Source organism: Urocampus carinirostris, chromosome 17 (genome assembly GCF_059441175.1).
Source record: "Urocampus carinirostris isolate Australia breed hairy pipefish chromosome 17, RoL_Ucar_1.0, whole genome shotgun sequence".
NCBI classification, from domain to species: domain Eukaryota; kingdom Metazoa; phylum Chordata; class Actinopteri; order Syngnathiformes; family Syngnathidae; genus Urocampus; species Urocampus carinirostris.
Genome location: NC_142365.1, coordinates 12,636,193 through 12,663,172, shown reverse-complemented (window position 1 = coordinate 12,663,172; position 26,980 = coordinate 12,636,193). Strand labels below are relative to the sequence as shown.

Genomic DNA, 26,980 nt, shown 5'->3' with positions numbered 1-26,980 from the left:
AAATTATGATTCAGGGATGTGAGATTTGATTATTGGGGTCTCATTTGGTCGAGTCAGGCCCTTGTAACTCAGTCTTGGTTCACGTCCAATCCCATATACATCACACGTGGTATTGTTGAAAAGAGAGGCGTGGGGGAAAAAAAACTTCAGAAACTGTCAAGTATATACAGTGGCTTGCGAAATTATTTGGCTCCCTTGAACTTTGTGAGCTTTTGCCACATTTCAGACTTCAAACATAAAGATATAAAACTGTAATTTCTTGTGAAGCATCAACAATGAATGGGATATATTCATGAAGTGGAACAGACTTTATTGGATATTTTAAACTTTTTTAACCATTAAGAAAACAAAAAAGTGGGTGTGCAAAATTGAGTTAATACTTTGGAGCGCCACCTTTTGTTGCGATTACAGCTGCAAGTTGCTTGGGGTATGTCCATCAGTTTTGCACACCCAGAAACTGATATTTTGGCCCATTCCTCCTTGCAAAACATCTCAAACTCAGTGAGGTTGGATGGAAAGCGTTTGTGAACAACAGTTTTATATAAAAACATATGTTTTATATATTTTTATACAGAGACTTGATTACACACAAGTGGATTCCCTTTATCATCGTTTGTCATTTAAATCAACATTGAATCATTCAGAGATCCTCACTGAACTTCTGGACAGAGTTTGCTGCACTGAAAGTAAAGGGGCTGAATAACTTTGAACACCAACTTTTTCGTTTTTTATTTGTTAAGACAATGATCCAAAACATAAAGCAAAAGCTACAATGGAATGGTTCACCAAAAAACATCAAAGTGTTAGAATGGCCAAGTAAAAGTCCAGACATTAATCCAATTGAGAATCTGTGGAAATAACTTTTTTTTGTTTTATATGGCAGTATATTCTTGTGTTCTGAGCACTAGTTGCCTATCTGTCCAAAACTGCAATATTTTAAGAAAGACAAGGAAAGTAAAAATTTGATTTTTTAAAATCACATTCATTGATTAATCCCAAAAAATAATTACTGATTCATCTATTATTTAAAAAAAAATAAGTTGCAGCCCTACAAACTACCTTGCAAATTGGTCATGATGGCCGCCAATCATGTCAGCTTCTTCAAGTTGTGTAATATTGCACATTCTTTAAACATACAAGTCATTTTTATGAGATGGTATATGTGGTTTTGCTTATGATTTGAATCATCCATCCATCCATCATCTGCACCGCTTATCCTCAGTAGGGTCCCGGGGGTGCTGGAGCCCATCCCAGCTATCTTCGGGCAGAGGGCAGGGGACACCCTGAACTGGTTGCCAGCCAGTCGCAGGGCACACAGAGACAGACAACTCATTGCTCATTCGAACCTAAGGACAATTTGGACCAGCCAATTAAGAGGAATCCCGATCAGGAACAGGGAGAACATGACAACTCCACACGGGAGGCTGCTGTAGTTGGACTTAAACCCTGAACCTCTGCACTGTAGGGCTGCGCGCTAAACACCCAGCCAATTTAAAAATCACCAATACTGCGAAGGGCACTCAGGGACAGACAATTTGCTCGCTCATTCACACCTAGGGACAATTTGGACCGACCAATTAACCTAACATGCATGTTTTTGGAATGTGGGAGGAAACCGGAGTGCCCGGAGGAAAAACACGCAAGCACGGGGAGAAGATGCAAATTCTACACAGGAGGTCCGATCTCATGACCTCAGAACTGTGCTGCACATGTGCTAACCACTGCGCCGCCGTGCTGCCTGATTTGAATCAATCGTGTTTTATTCAATCGAATGGAGTATTTTTACACCACTAGGGGTCACTATAAAAAGATGGGTTTTAAAGTGTTTTTTTTTACCTGATTGTTTGATTCTTCATCCAATCTCAGACAACTTGGATAAACATGGATCTTCTAAAGGGCCACCACCAGTCACTCTTCGCCCACCGGTATCTCCGCTCCCGCAACTGTCGCCCCGTTCGGTGAGACACGTGAACCAAAAATAAGGAAATTATACTTTTGTTTCTCGCCTAAGGTCGATTTTTTTTTTTTTGGTTTACATTGTAGCCGAGCGAACCCTTTTCTAATCGAGATCCCTCATCGCAATGTTCCAAGGAACCGCCGGCAGGGAAATGTGAGCAACGTCGTTTAGCGTCGTTTGATTGAAATAATCTCATAAACGGTCTGAATATGAATGCCCCCCCGCAGTGCTTCCAGGGCCACCGCAGATTTTCCGTGGCAACAAACCGGGAAGAAACTCTTCCCCCGTTCGAGGTATTATATCGGAAAGTCAAATCATCAAAAGTCAAATACTGAATTTAGTGCTCTGCTTATTAACATTTACCAACATGGAACTCTTTTTGTCTTAAGGTGCCATAACTGAAGAGAAGGTGGGTGTTTGTTTGGTTTTTACAACACAAACAGTGTATTTTAGCAAAATATGAAGACTATAATTTGCTTGAACTTGCATCTGAATCGTAACTTTTTATTGTTTAACAATAAAGTTATAAGCTACTGCACTTCCTAAACCAGGGGTCATTTAAACATTTTTTTTAAATTAGCATATAATTTATATACACAGGCAGATAATTAAGTGGTTGACTGAGTCTATTATAGCCCACTTGTAACTGGTAATAACATAATAATAACATAGTAACAACATATTAAAATTCTATTTTATGAATGCATATCATACTGGCAGCCTCTCGCTACTTACTAACAAAAAACTAGCTCTTAGCTTGAAAAAGTTTGATGATCCAAGGATACAAAGAAGTGGTCGACAGCCCTTGGGCCGCAGACTGGTACCAGGCCGTGAGTCGTTTGGTACAAGTCTGCACAGAAAGAAATAAAGAAGTTTTACTTTTTTGTTTGTCGTATTTATCGCTTTTGCACGCATTTTTTCTAAAATCTAAGTTTAGAGATTTTTAGCATTATGGGAAAGAGTTCAGCCAAAACAAAGTTGTGCAAGGTGGTACCATGAGGAAAAATAGTGTGAAGATGAGAAAAAAGTAAAATGCTTTTCCCTAGTGGTCCAGTGGTTATGCAGTGTGGCTTATTATTATTATCATCATCGTTTTTGTTATTATTATTATTATTATTATTAATCAGATTATTATTGGGCCAGGCTGCAAGAATATAGTCAGACATTAAACCAGTATATGGTACAGAACAATGTCATAATTATTTGTAATAACTACCCAGTTTGCCAGTTAGACCTTCTTAGTCACCAGGAGGCAGTGTTACGATAAACAACCACACATGAAGAAGAACTAAATAAGAGAAGTTTTCTAGCATATTCATTTGAAAATGTATATTAAATATTAAATTGTAATGATTACTTACTAGCATCACCTGTGCCCGATCATTTGGCGCCAGCCGCTGCGAGCTACCTGATTGGTTCCTAGTCCCTTTTTAAACCCAGTCTTTTCACTCTACGGTTGTTAGTCCGTCAGCGTACCTCTGCTGTTACAAGGCAAGCAATTTGACCCTACTCCCGCCTGTCCCGTTTTTCCACCTGTCCATTCCTGATCTCCCCGTATATCTCCGGCTACAACCTGTTTTTGATTCCGACCACGTCTGCTCTTCCGGACCGGCTTACGACCCGTTTTTGATCCAGACCACGTTTTTGCTCTTCTGTCCCGGCTATTGAGCTGTTTTTCCTGTCCCTGACACCGCCATCTCCCTCTATGGAAGATCCCCTTCCGTATTCGGATCAAGATCCGATTTTGTGAGCGGCTTGCTTCCCGCATCCAGCGAGCACCGGATCGCAGGCGCTGCCCTTCCTCTTTCTATCAATAAAACTTGTGGTTAACGTTACGCAATTGGGTCCTGATTCCGTTAGAATTGAAGATTGCATTTATCAAATTAAAGAAGTATTTCAAAACTTAATGCTTGCTCATGTATCTATTCTCAATTTTATTTTGAACTATTTTCCTTTTTTTCTGCAGCCTCCTGCACTCTCTCAAAGGTAAAACACCCACACGTTTTTCCTCATATTGGGACTCTTACCGTTAAAATGAAGGTTGAAGAAACCTCATCTAGTCATATTGATTCACGCTTTTTGTAGGCCTCAAGTGGACTTCCCAGAACCTCTCAGCAGGCCCAAACCGTTTGGTGCTCCTCCCGGTTCCTCAGACTTCATCAGCAGGAGCAACTCATCCGTCAGGCCTCCTCCCTCTATCAGGTGGCCGGTCCTCCTGTCAAACATAATTTATGCGATTTGAACAAAAATCTCAATTTTTGTTGGCGGTTTATGTGTTGCAGGTTCGACGGGATGAGAGAGGTAAGATAGATTTGGATTGATCTGTGTTTGATTATTGTTTTATATTATGTTCTCTTTGTAGCAATTGCACGGTGAGGGTAAGATCTCTTTTTATTCAACCTAATTTAGACAATTAAAATAAACATATATAATAGACTGTATACGTATTTATGTTTTATTTTCCAGCACTCAAACACAACACTGTTCCTCTCAATAGAAGTGTGGCCCCTCGGCCGGCACCCCCAGGTCGCTACGGAGACAGGTAGATACTCACTCACTGAAAATGAAGTCTACACACCCCTGGTTAAATGACCAAACTAGCTAGTAATGGCAGGATCCATCTTCCACCGTTCAACAAAGTTACTTGTGAAAAAAATATATAAATATACATGAAGTTCTGATGCTTTTTTAAGTGTATTGCAACTATATTTTTAATTATGTTTGCCTTATGTTGCCAGATTTGTTGGATCACTCCCTCCCAACATTTCACTTGGTAAGAAAACCTACGTTTAATTCAATACGTTACATCGTTTGGTTATTGTATTTAGAAGTTATTGTTGAAACCACAAGGGGGAACCCTCGCCCAGGATTTAGGATCAAGGCATGTCATTATGAAGTGCAAGTTTTATTGACTTACTTAAATTGAGAACTATTTAGAGAATAGGAGAGTTTTCATGCGTTTGCTGTGTTTATGAATTTAATAAAACTGACTTGGAAGTTGAACACATTAATTTTGGGGTGAATGTGTGTGCAGTCCATGCAGATGATAGGAGCAATTCGGCTGGATTAGAAGTTTTGGAACCTCCAGATCATCAATTCAAACAGGTCTTATATATTTCCCACATGCATTACAGTTATCTGTCGAAATCACATTACAGTAGATTTCTGGGATACGGCAACTACGCCTTGTGACGTTTTTAATACTGTGAGGAATAAGATGTTTTTTTAGGCCCTGTTTACGGCATTTGCCCACTTTAGGACATCAAGTCAAGTTAATTTGTGTAGCCCTTAATAACAAGAAGTCTAAAATATCATGAACCGGAACAGGATCAGGACCCAAATGCGTGACGTTTCTCACACAAGCCTTTTATTTGACGGGAAATGGGGCGTCATGCACGTTAGGCAGCAGTCTGGCTTGGAATGACAGAGGCTGACGAGATCGATACCAATTGCCCGAGCAGATATCGGACAGATTGGGTCGATACCGGACAGGACGGGACAGACAGGATTGATATCAAAACAGGATATTGGAATTAAACAGGACAAACTAGACGGGAGTTAAACTGAAGATCAATATTAGAGAGGACAAAATAGACGGAAACAATACCGGGCAGGAAACCGGACAGAGTAAAAAACCCACGTCTTGCGGGTGCAGAGGTTCATTGACGGACAGACAAAGGGTAAGTGAGAGCACTGAGCTTAAATAGAAGCGAAGCCAATCTGTCAACGAGCCGCAGCTGGCGCCACACGGGCGGGACCAATTGGGAGCCATGGCAACCATGTCATCAAAGGGCTATACAGACAACTAATGCACCATCCGCTGATCTAAAACCTTCATGGGGGCAAGGAAAAAATCAAAAACCTCAACACGAGGAAAATGAAGAAACTGAGAAGGAGTTACACCAAATCAGCACATTTTCATTAGCAATACTCCCGCCCCCCAATTAATACATATTATCATTATATTTGTAACACTTTCGTTTGGCGGGCTGGATGAAAAAGCCTAACAAGCCAACAACAAACTATGTCCAGAAACGTGTACATTTTAAACTTTGCGATTTTCGTACATATGTATAGTTAGTTTTCTAAGATGCTTGTCTGCTATAATGTCATATAAGACGCAGATTTGCTGTTGGTTTGCGTAACGCGATCATGAAGGTAAAAACAAGCTATTAGCTTAACTACCTCCCACAATGCCGTTGTTTTCTTTTAACACTTCAGAATTTGGGGCGCTTTATAAACACATTCCAAATTGGCAATAGATTACAGTATTTTTCTGTACAGTATTTATTAGGTATGGGTCCAGAGGCTTGCATTGATGCTAAAGGGAGTGGCAAAAATATGATAATTGTGATTAGCAAGAAATACAAAGTGGGCACACAAACCACCACTCTTTGAATGTTTTTATCCCCCACGATACAGCAATTCACTTTGCTGTCCCCACCCTAGAACGGATTAGTGTCGTATCCCTGAAGTCTACTGTATTGCAAATATAAATGTAGTCACAAACGCTAAGAATCTATTCAGGGAATGGACCCCCGCTGGTATGTTGGTAAAGTGGCCAGAAATCAAGCTGAAGGATACTTAAAGCAGGTCAACAAGGTATGTTTTCTTTTTTCCAACACTGCACCAGAACAAATCATGAAATCTAAATGTTTGTGAAGGATGGAGCGTATCTGGTTAGGGACAGCTCCCACCAGAAGTCCAACCAACCCTACACACTGATGGTCCTCAACCACAACAAAGTGTTCAATATCCAGATTCGCCACGAGGACAATAACTTCCAACTCGGAACCGGACTCAAAGCCCAGGAGGTGAAGCCGAAGTTACAATGTATTGTTCTTAACATGAGATGAATTTAAAGGGACGCCTGTCTTTGTGTTTGTGTAGTCCTTCCCCTCAGTAGGTGACATCATCAAATTTCACTCCCAACACCATCTTCTCCTCATCGATGCCAAGAAGCGCAGCACAGGCCAGCAGAACCAGTGTCTGTTGTCAGAACCAGCAGGGATTTACGTGACTGCAATGCAGTGATCCCACTAGAACTTTACAATGAGGCAGGGGTGTCAAACTCATTTTAGCTTGGGGCCACACAGAAGAAAAAAACATTATCTTGGGGGCCAGTACAATACAAAGAAAGAAAGAATAGAAGATTAGAGAGAGAGAGAGAGAGAGAGAGAAAGAGAAGGAAAGAAGGAGACAAAAAGAGGGAGCACAAAAGAAAAGGAGAAACAGAAAAATATAGTGGGAAAGAAAGAGAAAAAAGGAAAAGAAACAAAGCAGGAGAGAGACAGAGAGAGAAAAGGGAAAGGGGAAAGAAAGACAAGGGAGAGATAGAAATGAGAAGAGAGAGCATGAAAGAAGGACAGTGAGAAGGAAAGGGAAGGGAGAAAAAGAGAGAGAAAAAGAAAAACAGAGAGAGAAAGAGACTGAAAAAGTTAGATAAATGGAAAAGAGAGGTAAAGATAGAAAGAGGGAAAGAAAGAGAGAGAAATAAAATAAAAGAGGGAGCGAGAGAGAGGAAAAAAGAAGAGAGAGAGAGAGAGAGAGGAAGTTAGAGTAAAAAAGAGGGATAAAATGAGAAGAGAAAGAGAAAAAGAAAGCTAAAGAGAGAGAGTAATAGAGATTGATAGAAAGAGAGAGAAAGAAAAAGAAAATGAGAAAGAGAGAGGGAAAGAAATAGAGAGAGCCTGAGGGGAAAAGAAAGATTGAGAAAGATAAAAAAGAGACAAATAGAGACAAAAATAAACAAATGCAGAAAGAAAGAGAGAAAAAGAGAAGGACAAACGTAGTGAATAAAAGAAAGAGAGAGAAAGATAAATAATTAGATCTTTAGAAAGAAATACAACACAGCATATTTGAGTGGCGCCTGGCTTTGGCAGCATCAAGTAGACAAAATTCAAGCCACAGCTCGTTTTTCTCTTGCACTTCTCACAGCGTTGTCGTAAAAGGGAATGAATCCGGCCCGCGGGCTGCATGTTTGACACTCCTGCAATAGGCATTCAAACAATTATGACCGAATTGTTCATTCCATGTAAGAGTTTTGAGTCATATTGTCTTAATCCTCTCAAAGGACCTTAAATTATTTCCAAATGTGACAGAAAAGATCATAGATCAACGATTGCAATGTGCTCTTAAACTAATATGGTGTTGTGTTACTTTTCATTACACAAAACAATTGCAGACTTTTGGGGGAAGATCTGTAGCGAATGAAGGCCATTTCTATACATTTCAATGGGTAAAGATCATTTGAGATACGAATGATTTTTAAATCACGTATTAAACTCGTATGTGGAGGAACCATTGTTTCAGGAAATGTTGTAAAAAATATTGTTGACATACACACAATAACTATAAAAAAGAATTAACCAAACGAGAGGTATGATGTCACTGTTTTACATTTTTTTCGAACCGATACCAATACTGATACCCAAATCAGTCATCGATACCCTTACCACTTACCTATACCGCAAATACACGATGGAAAATCCCTTTCCTCTGCAACAACTGATATTTTTGTGCAATACCTTTAAAAATCAACATATAACTTCCTTAGTATTACACCCGATAAATAGCAATTTATGATTCCCTCCTGATTGTGAAATAGCGATGATAAGGCAGCAAATCTATCTAAATCTAATCTTCTAGTCAAATCACATTTGCAGATAATGGATGGATGGACGTATAAACACGCATTTTTGTACCCACAAAGGACTAAAAGCCGGGGAGTCCGTTGAACATGAGGTTTACATCTTTTTCATGGCCAAAGTCAAGCACTTTTTACGGACTTTCAAAACTAATTTTCCAATTCCTCGAGTATCATAAAATGGAGAAATCCTCTGTGAATTTTGCAGAGGCACAAATATATCTGAGAGTTACATGTGCCATTTGTAATCTTGCGGGTGCATTTATCAAGACATATCATTTTTAGATCTTAAGTACCGGTAAATCACAAATATATTTGTGAGTCTGAACAATATGCGTGTAAATATTTTTGAGACAAATATTTCCCCATATAAGTGTTGGATAAAAATGAGTAATTTGTAGCTTACATTTCTGTGGCAGGAAGTAAATCCCATTACATTTAACAAAGGGAAACACTACTTTAATTCCATAATTGATAGACATTGCATGTTGCCCTGTTAAGGTGTAGCATGCACCTGTCTTCTTGGGCGTGACCTATAGGGGGCAATGATGCTTCATAGCACATTGCAAACTATATATAAACCATCCAAACTAATGCCAACTGTCGAAAATCACAAGGGGAGAAGAAATTCAATGGCAAAGAGAAGCCAACAGAGAGCAGCGCCATTTTAAAGCAGACTTCTTGGGAAACATGGCAACAATTTCAAGCACTTCACCCAAAATTCAAGCACTTTTCAATCCTTGAAAACACAAAATTAAAATTCAGAGCATTTTCAAGGATTTCAAGCACCTGCACGAACCCTGCTTGTATTACTGTACTGTATTTGAGCAATGATTGATCAGTCAAAAATCATCGCTGACCACATTTGCACAACATTGGAAGAAACGGGAAATGAACCCAGATCTTGCCAGTTAGAGTGATCCTAAGTCCTAACCACGAGACTACTAAGGATGTAAATGACTAAGGAAAGACATTAGATTTTATCTCACCATTACAATATTTTCACCAGGTGCCACATTGTGCAACGTTTTAATGGAGCAGAATGGGAGAAAGTTCAGCCAAAATAACATTGTACAAGGAGTTACCCTAAATATAAATCGTGTAATGATGAGATTTCCCATCTCATCTAAATCCCTCGAGATTTTGTGATTGCACACTGGATTTTGGTTTATGACGATTATTGTTATCGTTATTACTAATACTATTATTGGGCTGGGCTTTGAGAATATTGTCAGACATTAAACTGGTCTGCGGTACAGTGGATATTCTTTTTTTTTTTTTAAGATTTACTTTCACTGCTTTTTGTACACATTCACACAAGATGGCATCTTCAGGCAGGACCCGTATAATCCCAGTTATCAGTTACAGCTCAACCCGTCTTGTTTTGTCTGCGGAGACTGCCGGTTCCACACCGTCTCCAACTGACGCAAAGAGGGACGTCACCGAAGCTTCAGCGTTCCCCAATTGAAGGTGAGACAGTCCCGCCGGTGTTGCAGGTGTGAATATCAACTGATAAAAAAAAAAACGAGATTACAGTGCAGCAATGGTCATGCATCAGTGATTTCATATTCTGGGGTTAGTTAAAAACACTGTACTCTTTCGTCATAAATACAGGATTTATTTTGTTTGTTTTTTGTGGGAGTCGTTCATGTGTGACTGGTTCGTTTAAAAAAATGGTGATTTTATACAGCAATTCCTCATTCTTTTGGGGGGTAGCGTTCCAAAAAACGTCCCGCGTTAGTCAAAACCCGCAAAGTACAAACCTAGTACATACTCCAGAACAAACTCAAATTACAAATTACAGCCTCAAGTATTTGTTAAACAAATAAATTGACTGTACTTTTTAAACTTTTCTATAGAAATAACTTCTGTAATGTCAATTTTTAATTTTATGAATAATCTTGCTGTTTTAGAGGACAACTCTATTAAGGACATGATATACTTTACATGTTACTACAACGCCATCATGTGGACGTTACGGAAAACTTAACACACTTTACGGTCGGCAACAGAAGCCAGATTAAATCAAAAAAGTCTGGAGCCTCAAAAAATTAAAAGCCTTTTATAGGCCTCATAAGAAAGAAAACACAAACTGTATTTATCTATATTTAATGGAAAACGTTACGAATGTGTCCTTTTTGTTCTACAGAAACCATGTATTTTTCCATTATCAAACATTTTTGGAAAAGTGCCAGGGAGCCACTTGGGGTCACCAAAGGTCCGTATGCGGCTCCAGAGCAAGTTTAGCGGGTCGAACTGTAAAGTCAAACATTGTTGACAGTAGAAAGGATCTTCCTCTACCTTTTGGTGGGTCCAGAGCATTTTGTTGGCATAATGTTTTTAAGTGAAAGCCAAAAATGAAAAAGATTTGCGCATACTTGAAGTATGTTCGTCAAGCTGTGTACAACTCAAATCGCAAGGTCATTGATGTCATGCGCAGGCACACAAGCAGAAAAGGGGACAGGGCAACTGTTTGGCCAATCAAAATGCAGAACACAATGCACGATGAAATTCCGCAAAGTAGCAAAACTGCGACAGGTAAACTGCGATACACCAAGGGATTACTGTTCATATCGGACCAGGTACGATATATCAAACCAACAGCCACTCTTGTGATTGCTTCAGTTAAAGCGCTGCTTTTAGTGACTAGCTTAGTGCGATGCAAAAAGATCCTTTGTTCTTTGCAAAGTCAAATTTAGCAATAAGATAGTCCAACAATAAAATTGAGAGAAAAAAAATTTCAACAACACGGCTTACTTGATTGATTCAGCTTTCCTTTTTATGAAGTCCTCAAACATAAAAGTTTGAGTACCAGTTTTATTTGATTTGTCAAATAAAACATTTAGTGCGCATACCTCGTAGCTTCAAAAATGAAGTATCAATAACTGACAAAACTACTTTGGAAATTTGTCTCGTTGATAAAAATATGAAATGTTAATATAATGATACATAAAGGCCATCAAGTTAAAGAAAATCCAAGGAGTAACGACTGAAACTGTAAAGAGATCCAATCAGTCATTGTCATCTGCCCCCAGGGCAGTAATTCAAGCTGCCCTCACTCAAAACAAAAACGAAGTGTGTGTATGATTTCCAGCAACCAATCAGCTTGCACGTGGGCGGAGTTTCTGTGTATAAGTGCAGGTGTTGTGGAGTTTGTCGACAGGTGTTGCCTTCAACAACATTATCATGACTACGTTTGTGCCTTTTGGTGACCTCCCCCAGCAAGAGCTTCCATCTCTGGGTGATGAGTCCCATTTTCATCCTTGTGACTTTAGCCTCTATAGTCCTCCCCCTCTACCAGGAGCAGGACCAGACCTCGGACTCAGCTCCAGCCCCCTATTAGAACAGCATCACGTCGGAGCCACCCTATCCAGCCTCCAGTGTCACTTCCTCCCTGGAGGTCCTTGGTACTCACCGCATGGCATGCTAGGTCTGGCTCGCCCACCGTACTCATACTCAGCCCTCATCGCCATGGCCATCCAGAGTGCTCCATTGCAGCGGCTGACCTTGAGCCAGATATACCAATATGTCTCCGAGCACTTCCCGTACTACAGCCGCAACAAGGCCGGCTGGCAGAACTCCATTCGGCACAACCTGTCACTCAACGACTGCTTCCGGAAGGTTCCGCGAGAGGAGAACAATCCAGGTGAGTACTGAGGCTGAAAAATTATGACATGATCAAAGTTTTCATTCTACTTCTTGTAGCTTTTAGAGTAGAACATTGAGAGTAGAATATTGAGCACAACAGCCAAGGCTCAGATAATAGAATTGTTGTCTTCTGACTCAATTAAATCAAAGTCTCCTTGGCAAGATACTCTCATGGTTCCTCCCAATCAGTACTGGAGTACTTTAAACAGCTTATAAACCATCAATAACAAACATTTAACTGTGAAATCAGAATTCCCCGGAACATCAAAAGCCAGGGCTTGAATACATAGATTATTAAACTTTGCTTTCATCTTCTGTGCTGCAGGCAAAGGAAATTTCTGGACTCTGGACCCCAACTGCGACAAAATGTTTGACAACGGCAACTTCTGTCGCAAGAGAAAGAGGAAAACCGAAAGCGTAACCCCAAGCAAGAAACGTCGCAACTCCTCGTCTGACTCCTCATCCGAGCCGAGCCCCAAATGTCCCAGCATGCATAGCAGTCCTGAGTTTTCTGACCCATCTGACTTGCAGATATTGCCTCAGCCTTCAGTGTACATGCAGGCACCGGACGAGTCCTACCTACCGCCTTTTCCCGTCGCCCCCCCTCTTCCTCCTCAGAGGTTTGCCTATTCACCTGGAGCCGTGGTTCCTCAGTGGGACGCAGATAGCTGCTCTCCACCTCCTGCTCATTCTCCTGCAGTGTTCTTCCCTCTTTCTGAGCCTAACCTTCCACGCTCGCACCCGTCTCTGAGTTACATTGACCTGGAGACTACGTACACTCCTCTCCTGGACTTCCAGGAGGAGCAGCCGGCAGAGTTGGACTCTTTTAACGCTAACTTCTTGGCTAGTCTCCTTGGGGACATGCCTCCTGATTCGCTGGTTCTCCAACAAAGACTCTGATGTTTGTTTTCATAAAAATGTCATGAATTACTGTATTTATTTTTAGTTTTGAATGTTCTTGATAAATTAAATTTACACGTGGAGGCTTGTTTGGTAATAAAAGAGTTAAAAATGAATTGTGTTCTCCAGTTTTGAATTGGTCACCATAGTGATTTGAGAAACTAAACGCAGTATTCCTATACCCATTTCATGTCAAAAATACACTAATCCAAGTAAAGTTGTCAACATCATAAGTAAGAATGTAAAAAAAAACACAAATTCTCAGCAAGACAAACACATACAATAACAAAGAAAATAAAAAAGGGGGAAAACGATAGCAAAAACACACACAAACATTTTTGGACCATGGCCAACCCAAATGCCCAAACACCCAAACAAGTTAGGCACTTCGGCATTCAAGTTGGTCCTGCTTTTGTCCCTCCGGATGAAACGGGACACAAGAAAGCGGCCATGTCACTCGGGTCAGGGTGACACAACACACTCTTTTGTTCAACAGCAGGGCCCGACAACTTTAACTGGTTTACCCCTGCCGCATCATACAGGTGCCCTGCCCATCTTTTAGAACGCGTCCAAACATCCCACTATCCTTTTACAACACCTCTCCACTCATTCTGTGATACTAAATGTACAAAATTGCTGACAATCCCATTAAACCAAGAGAGCGGGATTCGACAAAAAAAAATCACTTTAGAGGTAGTGGAAACATCCCTACTTCACACCAGCCCTCTGAGACCCGAGATTCTGGCAACAACTGATAAAACTAAAGATTTCTCCTAACTGCAAACTAAAAACTTCATGTAAAACAATGTAGAGACTGAATAACAACCGAACAGATATATAAAGAAGTCAAGTAATTATATCAAAAAGTAAATAATAACACTTAAATGTAAAAATAATCATAAATTGCATTAATTACGAATAAATAAGGGAAGGAATGATAAATGATTGAAATGATAAAAAGGTCCCAAAACAAGAATTAGAATCTAGAAACCAGAATCATGACTATATCTGGAGTGTAACATTTCAATATTCCAACACAACGGTTCTTTATCAGTTTTGTTCCAGTTGATAAAATGGCTTTTTATGCCAGTAGGCAAGGTGATATCTTATTTCCTATGCACACGTTTGATATATGGCGGAATGCTTTTAAGCTAACTACCTTATTTTATATCTAGAGATAGAAAACACTCACTTTCACTTTTCCTAAGGGAATTCATCAGAGACTGATTCCTATCCCAGTTCTTTTCAACAGTGAAATCTTTGAGACTTTAACACCACGTCACATAAATAACAATGGATGCATGATCACGATAGTGATAGTAAACTATTCCGCAGGTCCTTTTGGTGCCCTTCTGAATCCACAACCCACATTGCGTCTTTTTGCCACGGGCCTCTCTTGAGGTCTGTAGGTCTCCGTGACGCATGTTTAGCCATCGCGTCGTCAATTGATGTGGGTGTGTGAGTAAATAGGCGGCACACGCGGACCGGCTGATAAGATCGGCCGGTCAATACGGCCGCGAGACGCTGAGTGTTTACAACACAGCAGGCAGAGTGTGCCGTCTGTTTGGGGCCCGGAGGGACCCTTGAGGTCCGCATTACGACTCACTTCATTTCGTAGTGCATGCTGGGCATGTAACGATATTCAAATGTTGGAATACCAAGTTCACCGGTCAACTACTACAACGATATTCAGCCTAATTTTACGTATCGAGCATCCAGCCAAATCAATTGTAATTGTAACACACATACGTTTGCATTTGATCGATTTTCATTTTGGGTATTAGTCAAACCAAGGACACAACGGAAAAACTATCTAAGTGTTAGCATGTTAGCTAGAATCCAACAAAGTCTTATTAGCTAAACTACAGGCCAAGGCATGGTTTTGAAAATCTTTATTGAGTTCGATTTCAATTTAGCATGCAGAAAAAATATTAAAGGCAGTTCTTTGTGTACTGGTACTACTATTTGGATAATTGTTAGCATGGTAGCTACAATACAACATATATTTTAGCTATAAGTCTAAACTACAGGCCAAGGCATGTTTTAAACAACGTTATTGAGTTTGATTTCCTTTTAGGATAGAGAAAAAATATTTAAGGCAGTTCTCAGTGTACTGATGGTGCTTTTTGGATAATTATTAGCATGTTAGCTACAATGCAACATATTTATTTAAGCTATAAAACTAAACTACAGGCCAGGGCATGTTTTAAACAACGTTATTGAGTTTGATTTCCATTTAAGATATTAGTCAACCCAAGGGCACAATGGAAAAACTATCCAAGGCAGCTCCTTCTATAATCATGATGCTATATGGCTTAGTGTTTGCATGCTAACTAGAATCCAACAATTTCTTAACAGATACAAGACTAAACTACAGGCCAGGGCATGTTTTGAAAATCATTATTAAGTTGTCATAGTGCTTTTAATACTTCCTAAAGGAGTACTTAGTGCACTCATAATGATACTTAGCTAAAAATTCTTATTAGCTATAAGAATAATGTACAGGCCAGGGTATTTTTGGAAATTATTATTGAGCTTGATTTCCTTTTCATATATAAGTCAACCGAAGGGCACAACATAAAAACTATCTACGGCAGTTTTTTTTGTACTGATAGTGCTATTTGGATAAGTTATAGCATATTAGCTAGAAACCAATCAATTTGTTTTAGCTACAGGTCTACAGGCCAGAGCATGCTTTTGAAAATCATAATTGAGTTCAATTTCCATTTCGGCTATTAGTCAACCCAAGGGCACAACTGAAAAACTATTAAAAGCAATTCTTTCTGTACTCATAGTGTTATTTGGCTAAGTGTGAGCATGTAAGCTAGACGCCCCCAATCTCTCATCAGTTGTAAACCTAAACCACAGGCCAGGGCATGTTTTGAAAATCATTATAGAGTTTGATTTCCATTTCGGATATTAGTCAACCCATGGGCACAACGGAACAACAATCCAAGGCAGCTCTTCCTGTACTCATGATGCTATTTGGCTTAGTGTTTATATGTTATCTAGAGTCCAACAATTTCTTAATAGGTACAAGACTAAACTACAGGCCAGGGCATGTTTTTAAAATCATTAAGTTGTCATACTGCTTTTAATATTAATGTTTCCGCTATGCACAAAATGTTAGCATAAAATGTTAGCCTGCATAGGGGTAGTCACTATCACGTTTGATACACGTTCATCATGTTTTCGCAAGTCAAAAACGCCAGTCTTGAACGAAACCTGACTAAAGTAGCATCACTTGCTACATGCACCATCTAAAAATAACTTCATGAATCTAAACAGATTAGTAGCATCTAGATTTTAGCATTCCACCTCTTAGCATCTCTGATAAAAACCAAAATAATTTTTTTAACAAAAAAATTGTTCTTTCCAGGTTAGAGATTCAATTTCCTTTGGAAATATGGTCCGGTGCATAACAAATGTTTATGAGTTAAAGGAGCTGTACAAAATTTGGAACATGTTTACAATGCCGCCATCTCCTGGCTTGTTTCATCATTTCAGACTCTGTATGCTAATTCAAGATGCGCGTGCAAGTACAGTGGAACCTCGGTTTTTGAATGTCTCTCAGTTCGAACAAATCGGTGTTCGACCAAAAATTTCAAGAAATTCTTGCTTCGCTGTTCGGTCAAAAATTCGGAGTTCGAACGCCGGTAATGCCTGAGTGCGTACGCTAGAGTGCGATGCTGAGCGGCGTACGGGTGTAGATCGCCCCACCCCTCGTGACCAACTGTCATCACGTGTGCACTTGCTTCTTTTTGCTTTCGCTTTTAATATCGGTGAACGGAGTGTTTTAGCCCCTAACTATGCCTCCGAAGAAGGTCGGTGCAAGCAGGACAGGTGAAAAAAGAAAAGTTGTTGGTACAACTATTGCCTTTAAGAAAGACATAATAGCTAAATATGAAAGAGGTGTGCGAGTTTCCGATTGCTAGGGAATATAGCATGCGCCTTCTACTGACCACCACAAAGGTAAGAAATCCTATTCATAATTATTTTCTTTATCTTTTTTTTTTTTTAACACGTTCGTGTTAGCGTAATCTTTCGTACGGAAGATTACGATAACGCAAACGTACGATTAGCCTGGTTTAGCTCTATGATTACGTTGAACATTCAGGTAAACATTCAGGGTGTTGGAACTGAGCCCAAAATTCAAGGTGTTGGAACGGAGCCCGCTTTCCAATGAAGCGCTAGCCACTTGTTGTGCTAAATGACTTGTAAACGACCTGTTTTTTTTATTTTTACACGTTGATGTTAGCGTAATCTTTCGTACGGAAAATTACGATAACGCGAACGTATGATTAGCCTGGGTTAGCTTCATGTTTACGTTAAACATTCATGGTAAACATTCAGGGTGTTGGAACGGATTAAAACGATTTACATTATTTTTAATGGGAAAAATGATTTCGGTGATTGAACAAATCGGTTATCGAACAGGGTTCTGGAACGGATTATGGTCGAGAACCGAGGTTCCACTGTACGTGCCTTTTTTTAAATGTGCTCGAAAAAACTCATCTTTTTAAATATTTTTCATCTTTCTTGGGACTTTACTAGAGACTTTACTTGAAGCAGGCCTTATCTTACAAAAATATAAGAAGAAAAAAAACGCAGAGATAAGCAATAAGTCATTCGACACCACTTCCGCCTTCCCCCTTTTCCTGTTTCCTCCTGTGTTCCTCTCTGAACAGCTTTTCTAAAAGTAAGATATAAGCAGATAGGCGCAATGAAAAAAAAAGCATTAAGGCTCCTTAAACTCTGTTGAACATTGTTGACGCATACTTAATAGAGAAAATATTCTCCTTTCAACAGTTTAAGGACAAACTACGCACCCCATCCTAAAGATTGAAAAATCTGTTTGGGAACACGAAAAGAGGAAAACAAATAATAGTAACAATGATTTGTTGTAGTTAAAATGAACTTTCTTAGCTGACCGACATTTACACATTAACCCAAATGACTTTGTTGAGAGAAACTGATAACTTAATTAAAAAAAAAACAGAGTAAAAGGGTCAGGAACGACATCAATCAGTGAGATATCAGACGTATCGTTATCGATGATAAATAGAACCCTGGCTGAAAATGGAGGATCCCTGCAGGGAAGGTGGAGAATGCTAACTGCCAGGCTGATTGCTTGCAGGCTGACATTTGCATAATGTCAAACAAACCAATATCGGAGTTGTTGAGACTTGTAGCATCTTCACACATTGGAGCCATTAATATTTGATCGTTGTAAATGCCGTACTTGGAAATTTAGTTTGCATACATTTCTCTTTTGCGTCAAACAACAACTTTCTTTTTTTCCTCCAACTTCAAATTAAGTTATTTTGGGTTTGGATGTGTCTTTTTGCAATTTATTAAAACAAATTTAAGACTGGAAAATTATGCTGAAGACAGTTAAGGAACCTAACTCGCCCTTGGTTTTATTTATTGTCGTGATGAGTTCCTGCAAGGGAAAACTTAACACATTAAAAACCAAACTAGTAAATTGGTAATAATTTACCTACAAAAGTCTTATATAAGCCTGATAAGGAAAGTAACACATAGAATAGAATAGAATAGAATAGAATATACCTTTATTGTCATTGTTACAAATGGGCTAACATATTGTGACAACGAAATTGGGCATGACACTCCAGTTTTACACATAGTGAGGGTATGAGCAAGAAGATAAAGGAACAGAGAAGATAATGTTATAAAACAAGGGGAATAAGGCTATAGTTATAATTTACATGGTATTTACACGAGAATGTCGGCATGTGGGATGTTACATACAGGGTTGTCGTGATAACGTTGTATCGTAACGGTTGTGCAATATTGCATTTGGTGCAAAGTCATCATGGTGCAAAAATAGTCCGTATATACATTGGTGCAAGCATAGACATCATAGTGCAGAAAAAGGAAATGGTCAGACATTGTGCAATTTGAGCATTAAACGTAGTGCAGTCGACATGTGCAAGAACAAGACATGAGTAACATTATATTCGTATGAGGTAGTGTTGGCACGAGTTTTCAGTTTTTGTGCGGTGTCTGTTGAGCAGTGACCAAACATAGTGCTGACAGCATGTACGTGAGTACCATTTTACATACGTGTGAGGTTTTTTTTTTTTTTTTTTTTTTTGCAACAGTTTTCAGTTTTTTGTGTGGTGTCTGTTTAGGGTGGTAATGGCTGTGGGGAAGAAACTGTCTCTGAGTCTGTTCGTTTTTGCTTTGTGTGACCTGTAGCGCTTGCCGGAAGGCAGCAGGTCGAAGAGATGGTGGCCGGGGTGAGAAAAGTCCTTGACGATGTTTTCTGCTCTGCTGAGGTAGCGAGAGCAGGCAATGTCCTCCAGACTGGGCAGAGAGCAGCCGACGATTCTCTGGGCTGTTTTTATGATCCTCTGGAGCTTTTTCCTGTCTGCTGCTGTGCACCCCGCATACCACACCGTGATGCAGTATGTTAGGATGCTCTCGACTGTGGCTTTGTAGAAAGACACCTGCAGCTGCTGTTTTAGGTTATTTTTCCTGAGCAATCTCAGGAAGTGCAGTCGCTGCTGTGCCTTCCCATACTGTATTTATCAGTGTTCATTTAAAAGCCTAAAGAATATGTCCTGTCTACAGAAATCATATATTTTTCCATTATCAAACATTTTTGAAAGAGCGTCAAAGAGCGACTGAGGAGCGTCAAAGAGGCGCATACGGCTCCTGAGCAAGTTTAGTGGGTCGAGAAGTCCAACTTTGTTGGCAATAGAAAGTATCTTCCTCTGCCTTTTACTGCCTTTAGCAATCTTGTTGACATGATGTCTTATAGAGGAACTTGAAGGAAGTTGAAAAAGATATGCACATACTTAATATACTTTCGCCAAGCTTTTTTACATATGTGTACGACTTAGACCGCAACGTCTTCCACACGAAAATGGGCGGTGCAACTGTTTAGCCAATCGAAATGCAGAACACAATGCACGATGAAAATCTCCGAAGTAGCCAAAACGCGATAATTGAACTCAGCAAGGGATTACTGTATTCTAATTTCCTAAAACTGTCCTGTATATGAGCCTATACGTTGTTTCGCCTTCCGAATGAATTTTAAATTACCGGTAGTTTCATTATGGATTATAATAGTATGTTGCATTACATGAAAAAAATCTACTCATCAGGCTGTCACACGTGATGGCAACGAACCCAGCGAACTTTATAGATGGTGAGAGGAGAAGAATACATATTAAATTTCTATTTAAGGTCACGCTGGAAGAAACTGCCGCAATCCTGACAGTGTGAGCGTTAGACTTGTTGGGGGATACCGAGTCGTCATGCTGGTCCGGTGACAGCCGAAAGAGCAGCGACCCCCATGTTGCCACTCCACTTGAAACTTTAACCCAAACAATAACCGAAACAGGCAACCATTCTATAAGAGTAGTTTTCCACTCGGGCAAAACACCTGCGCTCTCTCCAATTTTTCTAAATCAAAACTTTTGCAGCTACATTCAAAATCTGAAACGAGGGGGAATGGAATGATCACAATCAATGCCGTTCAAGAGCGCTCAAAAGGGTCGGGCAGGGAGCACACATAACCTGCTAAATTTCCCAATGCGTTCAAAAATATGCACCAATATGGTGTAACCCCAAAGTAAAAATTGGAAGACAATCTGTTTACTGGTATCAGTCGTTCAGAAAAGGTAACGTCAAGTGACTTATTTGAAGAGGGACATATAGATTTAAATAAAAAGGTCACAGTTATTTCAGGAAATATTTGCAAATCAGACACTTCCTGGTGATATTCCCATACCGTGGTCAATGTGAAAATATAACTAAACTGTCAGGACCAGAACGGAAACAGGACCCACTTGCGTGACGTTTACCACATGTTTTATTGAAAGACAGAGGAAGGGCTGCACCCACTATCCAGTGTTAGCTGGGCGCGGGAAGCAAGTCGCTCTCGTACTCGGATTGTCATTCGAACATGTAAGTGGATCTTCCGTAGCGAGCGATGGCAGTGTCAGGGGCGGAGAACTGGTCGGTAGCCGGGACTGGGAGAGCAAGACCTGATCAGGGTCGTAAACGAGTCATAAGCCGCGATGGGAGAGCAGACGTGGTCGGGATCGAATACGGATCGTAATTCGGGACGGGAGAGCAGACGTGGTCGGGATCAAAACAGGTCGTAGCAGGAGACAAACAGGAGCAAAAAACGAGACAGGCCTGAGTCAGGGTCGAAAAAGGCTTGCCTAGTATACACAGAGATTTGCAGACGGACTGAAAAAAGGGTATTGACAGGACTTCGTTCAAATACCGACAGGGGGCCAATCAGAACCAGAGGCAGTCGGCGCCATATGAGCGGGCATAGGTGATTCACGTCGGCAATCATGACACTAAACTATATTTCCATTTACTTAAATTATACGTCTCCAGATTGTATAAAATCTAAACTGAAAAAATAAGAGTCCATGTGATAAGTCATATGGTAAGGAATATATCGGATCGAATTGCACTTACAGTATGAGAGTGTTGGAAGTGTAAACATCTATGAGAAAAATTAAAGAAAAACTCGTCAGCCAATCCATTATAAAAAAGTCAAGTCAAGTCATGTTTATTTGTATAGCCCTAAATCACAAAGAGTCTTAAAGGGCTGCACAGACCACAGCCTAGTGCAAACTACAGACTATTATAACACCATCCCCTGATACAAAACCTACATGAGGGCAAGGAAAAACTCAAAAACCACATGAGGAAATTGAAGAAACCTTTGGAAGGGGCCGCACTTGAGGTAATCCACCTTCCAGGATGACCAGGCTGCAATGGATGTTGCAATAACAAATAATACCCAGATATCGTCAACATGAAATATAGGTCATTCATAAACTATAGCATAGAAGTGTGTTTTAAGCCGAGATTTAAACATTTCCACTGAGGTTGCAGATCGAATCTCAGGGGGCAGAGCATTCCACAACATCAGGGCCCGAATGGAGAACCCTCCCGAAACTGCTGTTCTCTTCTAGGCTCTTGGGATCGCTCAAACTAGCTTGGGAAGCGTACCTATCCTTTAACTTGGATGGAAAAGGGGAAGGGGATTCTTTCCAGGTCAAAAGATTATATAAGAGAAGATAGACTTAAATTCATCCAATATAAACTAATCAGTAGATATTAATTCACTCCATCCAAACTTTTCAGAATGCAACGGTATGTTGGAAGTGTAGCAACGAGAAAGGTACGCTGATATATGTTCCATGGGAATGTTCCAAAATTGGTCCTTAATGGGAAAACAAAATTGACAAGACTGTCTTCCTGGAGACAAAACTTCTTTGAAAATACTGAGGACCGGACCCAAGTCAAGTCAAGTCACATTAATTTGTATAGCCCTTAATCAGAAAATGTTTCAAAGGACTGCACATGTTACAATTACACTATTGCCTGATCTTAATCCAACATGCGGGCAAGGAAAACCTAAAAAACCTCAGCATGATGATAATATGAAACCTTAAGAAGGGGCCTCACAAGTGGTAATCCCCCTTCCAGGATGACCAGGGTGCAATAGATATAGCATTGGGTAACAACACACAAAACATGGTGAACATAAATGAGAAAAACATAGGTTGTGTAAAAAAATGTCCAAAAAAAGCGACTCATGACCTGCACTCAGACAACTTTGAGACATTGGAAGCTCCTGGGGTTCCTAGCCATAAATGTTGGGAGTGTTACAGTTGCCATGGCGCCCAATTGGCCCCGCCCGTTTGGCGCCAGCTGCGGCTCGTTGACAGATTGGCTTCCCTGCTATTTAAACCCAGTCCTTTCACTCTCCCTTTGTCAGTCTGTCAACGAACCTCTGCCCTGCAAGACGTGGGTTTTGGACTTGGCCCTGCTTCCTGTTGGTATTTCCTGTCCGGTATTGTTCCCGTTTATTTTTGTCCTGTTTAATATCGGTTTCCAGTTTCGTTCCCGTCTATTTTTGTCCCGTTAGTTATTCTCTCTAGTTTTCGTTCCCGTCCAGTTTGTCCTGTTTAATTTTGATATCCTGTCTCCTTATCAATCCTGTCTGTTCAGTCCTGTCCGGTATCGACCCCATCTGTCCGATATCCACTCGGGCAATTGGTATCGATCTCGTCGGCCTCTGGCTTCCTATCATTTCACGCCAGACTGCTGCTTAACGTGCCATGACTCCCCATTTCACGTAAAATAAAAGGCTTGTGTGAGAAACGTCACGCATTTGGGTCCTGATCCTGTTTCGGTTCATAATAGGGAGAACTTATAATGGACGCTATAGCTTGTAAAAAAATATTGGGGAAATTAAAAGAGTTGAATGAAATGAAATGATCTGCATTTATATAGCGCTTTTCAAGTCAATGACTTCCCAAAGCGCTTTACAATGTGCTCCACATTTCCTAATAGCGGCCTTGCAGCCATGTAAGACGCTAACCTGCTTATTGGGGGTATTAGGGATTCAGTGTCTTACCCAAGGACACTTCGACATGTAACATGGACGAGCCGGGATTCGAACTGAGCAATGGGATGACTCTGGTAACTGCATTAACCAAAATCTATAAGGCCTCTGTAGTCATAGTGCATTGGGCCACACTCCTAGTTAAGTATACTGCTTTTTCTTTTTCCACATATGATGTAGAACTGCTCTTTTTGCTGTCTGTTTTGAGTTTGTTAGGGGCAGGACTATTTTTTATTTTTGTATGGTTGTGAAGTCATTGCAAACTATAAATTAAAAAAAAAGAAAAAATATCACAACACATGTTTGGGTTCTTCCTCTAGGTAGCAGTAGCGTACCTTTGAGCCGTCAAGACTATAAATGAGAGGCTTGAGAGCAGTGAAGGTCAGCCAAGAGTTAAATTAAATCCAAGGCCAGGCTGAAAATAACCTCTAAAAGCAGGCAATCTCTGGTAGTTCATCATGTGACGTCAAAGTCGTTAAAAAAGCATCGATAACAACCACTTAAAAGGGATAAAGCTACGTGAAGTCTATGAATGGGAAGCTTAGAGAGTTTAAAAGGAATTCAACGTGGCATCAGTCCAATGAGACTTATTTAAAACACATTCAATGTAAGAGGCTGGAAAACGTTTGAAGTAGGAATGGGTGACATGGCAAGATAAGATCCTGAAAGACAAGTTTTTGATTTAAAGAAATGATTGTAAGATCATCTCTGGGGCTTGTTCTATATAGTTTTGGCTGTCGCCAAGCACATTAGCGACTCTGGTGGGCTGTCAGGGCCTGCAAGACCTTCTCCGCTGGCCTGAAAGACTGTCCTAATCTTGTGAAGTGAATTACATTTTGTCCGTCAATACTTAATAAGGAATTCCAAATTTTATGCCAGCTTCCTTCAATTGCATTTTCCTGTTTGTGCTGCTTCCAGATGTGTGTTTTATCCATCCATCCATTATCTGCACCGCTTATCCCCAGTAGGGCGTGCTGGAGCCAATCCCAGCTGTCTTCGGGCAGTGGGCAGGGGACACCCTGAACTGGCTGCCAGCCAATCGCAGGGCACACAGGGACATACAATTCGCTCGCTCATTCACACCTGGGTACAATTTGGACCGGCCAATTAACCAAACATGCATGTTTTTGGAATGTGTTTTAACTCCACTTGGTCTCATTTGGTATTTATGATTTGCTTGTTTTATTCTTGTTTCATTGTTGTTTGATATTCTGTGTACAGCAACCTTGGGTGTCCTGAAATGCGCTTTAAAGTAAAATGTATTATTAATTATTATTGTTATTATTATCATCTGCAGGAATCATAGGTAACGAAATCTTCCAAAGACTTGTGCCCAAAAGTGAACCAATTTTTATCGTGTAATACAATGTGCCGCATTTATAGTAATCCCTTGCTGTACCGCAGTTTCACTACTTAGCAGGATTCATCATGCAATGTGTTCTGCAATCTGATTTGCTAAACAGTCCTCCCGCACCTTTTCTGCCTGTGTCTGCCTGCGCATCAATGACATTGCAGCGTGAGTTGGACACATCCGTAAAACATTGTGTATGCGCAAATCTTTTTAAACTTCAAGTTCCTCTAAAATAGGGTTTTCCAACCTCTTTCAAACTAAGCTATTTTTGTTACTTTTTAGCGCAGAGGGCTAGTTTGATATGCATTTCTAAAATAGCAACTTGTGTTGTTATTACTATCATATTAACAGGGTAATTAGGGAAATGAGGGTAAACAGACTCATTCAACCACAAAAAAATGGTTTTACTAGAAAAGTAAAACGCCCCTACTTGTAGCTATTTTTGGAGCAGGTCTGTGGGCAACTCAGCTGTTCTCAGGGAGCACCCTGGTGCCTCCAGGCATCACAATGGAGACCCCTGCTCTAAAAGCCATCATGTAGACAAAACGGTCTGGACCTAAAGCAGCACCAAAAAGAAGAGGAAGATGCTTTCTATTGCCAACAAAGTTGGCATTCTCGATCCGCTAAACTTGCTCTGGAGGTACATGCAACTCCTTGGCGCCCCCTAGTTGCTCCCTGGCACTTTTTCAAAAATATTTGATAATGGAAAAATAGATGGTTTCTATAAAGGCACAAACAGTACATATTCTTAACGTTTTCCAATGAACATAGATGGATACGGTGTGTGTTTCTTTCCTCATAAGGTATATATGATATTTAATTTTTTTGTGGGTCCAGAGATATATATTTTTTGGGGTCCAACATGGTCAACAGATTGGATTGCTTACTGGAAACTAATGGCAGTTTTTCATAATGTTCACATGACGGCAATAAAGTATCGTGAGAAGAAAAGATCATGGATGTCCTTAATACAGTTTTGCGCTAAAATGGAAAGATTATTTTTAAAATTATAATTTCACAGTACAGATGTTTTTTGTAGAAAAAAAAAAGAAAAAAAAGTTTATAAATAAATAAAGGGTTCCTCTTAGCTGGTTTTGACTATCAAGGGACCTTCTTGGAACGCAACCTCTCGGGGAACAAGGGATAACTGTGTACTGAATGTTCATGATCAAGATCCAAATGAAGCTCTACCCACTCTGTTATTTTGTAATACTTTTTTCAAATTCCTCCCACTTCTCCGAACCAACATTGATCAAAGTTTACAAGCGAGGCTTTTTTTGAGGGTTTTTTTTAAATATTTTTTTTTGCTCCCACGGCGTCGTGAGTAGGATCCCTGCAGCGCTCCACTGTACCTAAACACAGCAAACCCACACAGGCAGGATCAGTTGCTTAGGAACAGCATTGTTCATCCTGTGTGGGTGCGACCACGCGTGCCCTTTTGTTCATGTCAACTTAAAGTATGTGTCATGAAAAGTTGCTTGAGAGTCGTGATGCCGATGGCCATCGCTTCACGCTGCAGACTGCCATCCAGGGTCAAGATGATAGGAGATAATTGGAGGTTTAACAATAGATAAAAATATTTTTAAAACACTCTGTAGATGGTTATGTGAGAATATTAGGAAGATATCGAATATTTTCGACAAAACTCATCAAACATACCACTATCTGCTCTTTCCATCCCAACGGTTGGATTCAATCCATCCATCCATCCATGATCTGCACTGCTTATCCTCAGTAGGGTCGCGGGGGTTCCTTTAGCCCATCCCAGCTATCTTCGGGCAGTGGGCAGGGGACACCCTGAAGTGGTTGCCAGCCGGTCGCAGGGCAAATAGGGACAGTCAATTTGCTCGCTCATTCACCTATAGGGACAATTTGGACCGGCCAATTAACCTGACATGCATGTTTTTGGAATGTGGGAGGAAACCCGAGTGCCTAGAGGAAACCCACACAAGTACGGGGAGAACATGCAAACTCCGCACAGGAAGGCTGGAGGCGGGAAGCAAGCCGCTCACGGGATCGAAGCATGTTCTGAATGCGGAAGTGGATCTTCCGGAGCGGGAGATCATAGCA

The 26,980-nt window shown here is 40.4% G+C and overlaps 2 protein-coding genes across 4 annotated transcripts in view; both read left to right on the top strand.

Annotated features, from left to right (window-relative positions):
• Positions 1-9,569, top strand: part of lcp2a (lymphocyte cytosolic protein 2a) — a 36,107-nt gene extending 26,538 nt beyond the window's left edge. For all 3 annotated transcript variants that reach the window (XM_088320683.1, XM_088320682.1, XM_088320681.1), the window contains 14 exons: positions 1,867-1,958; positions 2,044-2,110; positions 2,185-2,250; positions 2,347-2,366; positions 3,924-3,943; positions 4,043-4,159; positions 4,240-4,258; positions 4,320-4,335; positions 4,424-4,499; positions 4,696-4,730; positions 4,992-5,062; positions 6,485-6,559; positions 6,622-6,771; positions 6,848-9,569. In XM_088320683.1, the coding sequence (XP_088176809.1) occupies positions 1,867-1,958; positions 2,044-2,110; positions 2,185-2,250; positions 2,347-2,366; positions 3,924-3,943; positions 4,043-4,159; positions 4,240-4,258; positions 4,320-4,335; positions 4,424-4,499; positions 4,696-4,730; positions 4,992-5,062; positions 6,485-6,559; positions 6,622-6,771; positions 6,848-6,991 (968 nt within the window). In that variant the 3' untranslated portion in view covers positions 6,992-9,569. The remainder of the gene's footprint in view (positions 1-1,866; positions 1,959-2,043; positions 2,111-2,184; positions 2,251-2,346; positions 2,367-3,923; positions 3,944-4,042; positions 4,160-4,239; positions 4,259-4,319; positions 4,336-4,423; positions 4,500-4,695; positions 4,731-4,991; positions 5,063-6,484; positions 6,560-6,621; positions 6,772-6,847) is intronic.
• Positions 9,570-11,754: 2,185 nt separating this feature from the next.
• Positions 11,755-13,267, top strand: LOC148349255 (forkhead box protein I3-A-like). The gene is made up of 2 exons (XM_088321143.1): positions 11,755-12,249; positions 12,577-13,267. The coding sequence occupies exons 1-2, from the start codon at positions 11,790-11,792 to the stop codon at positions 13,149-13,151; spliced, it is 1,035 nt and encodes a 344-aa protein (XP_088177269.1). The 5' UTR covers positions 11,755-11,789; the 3' UTR covers positions 13,152-13,267.
• The last annotated feature ends 13,713 nt before the right edge of the window (positions 13,268-26,980 follow it).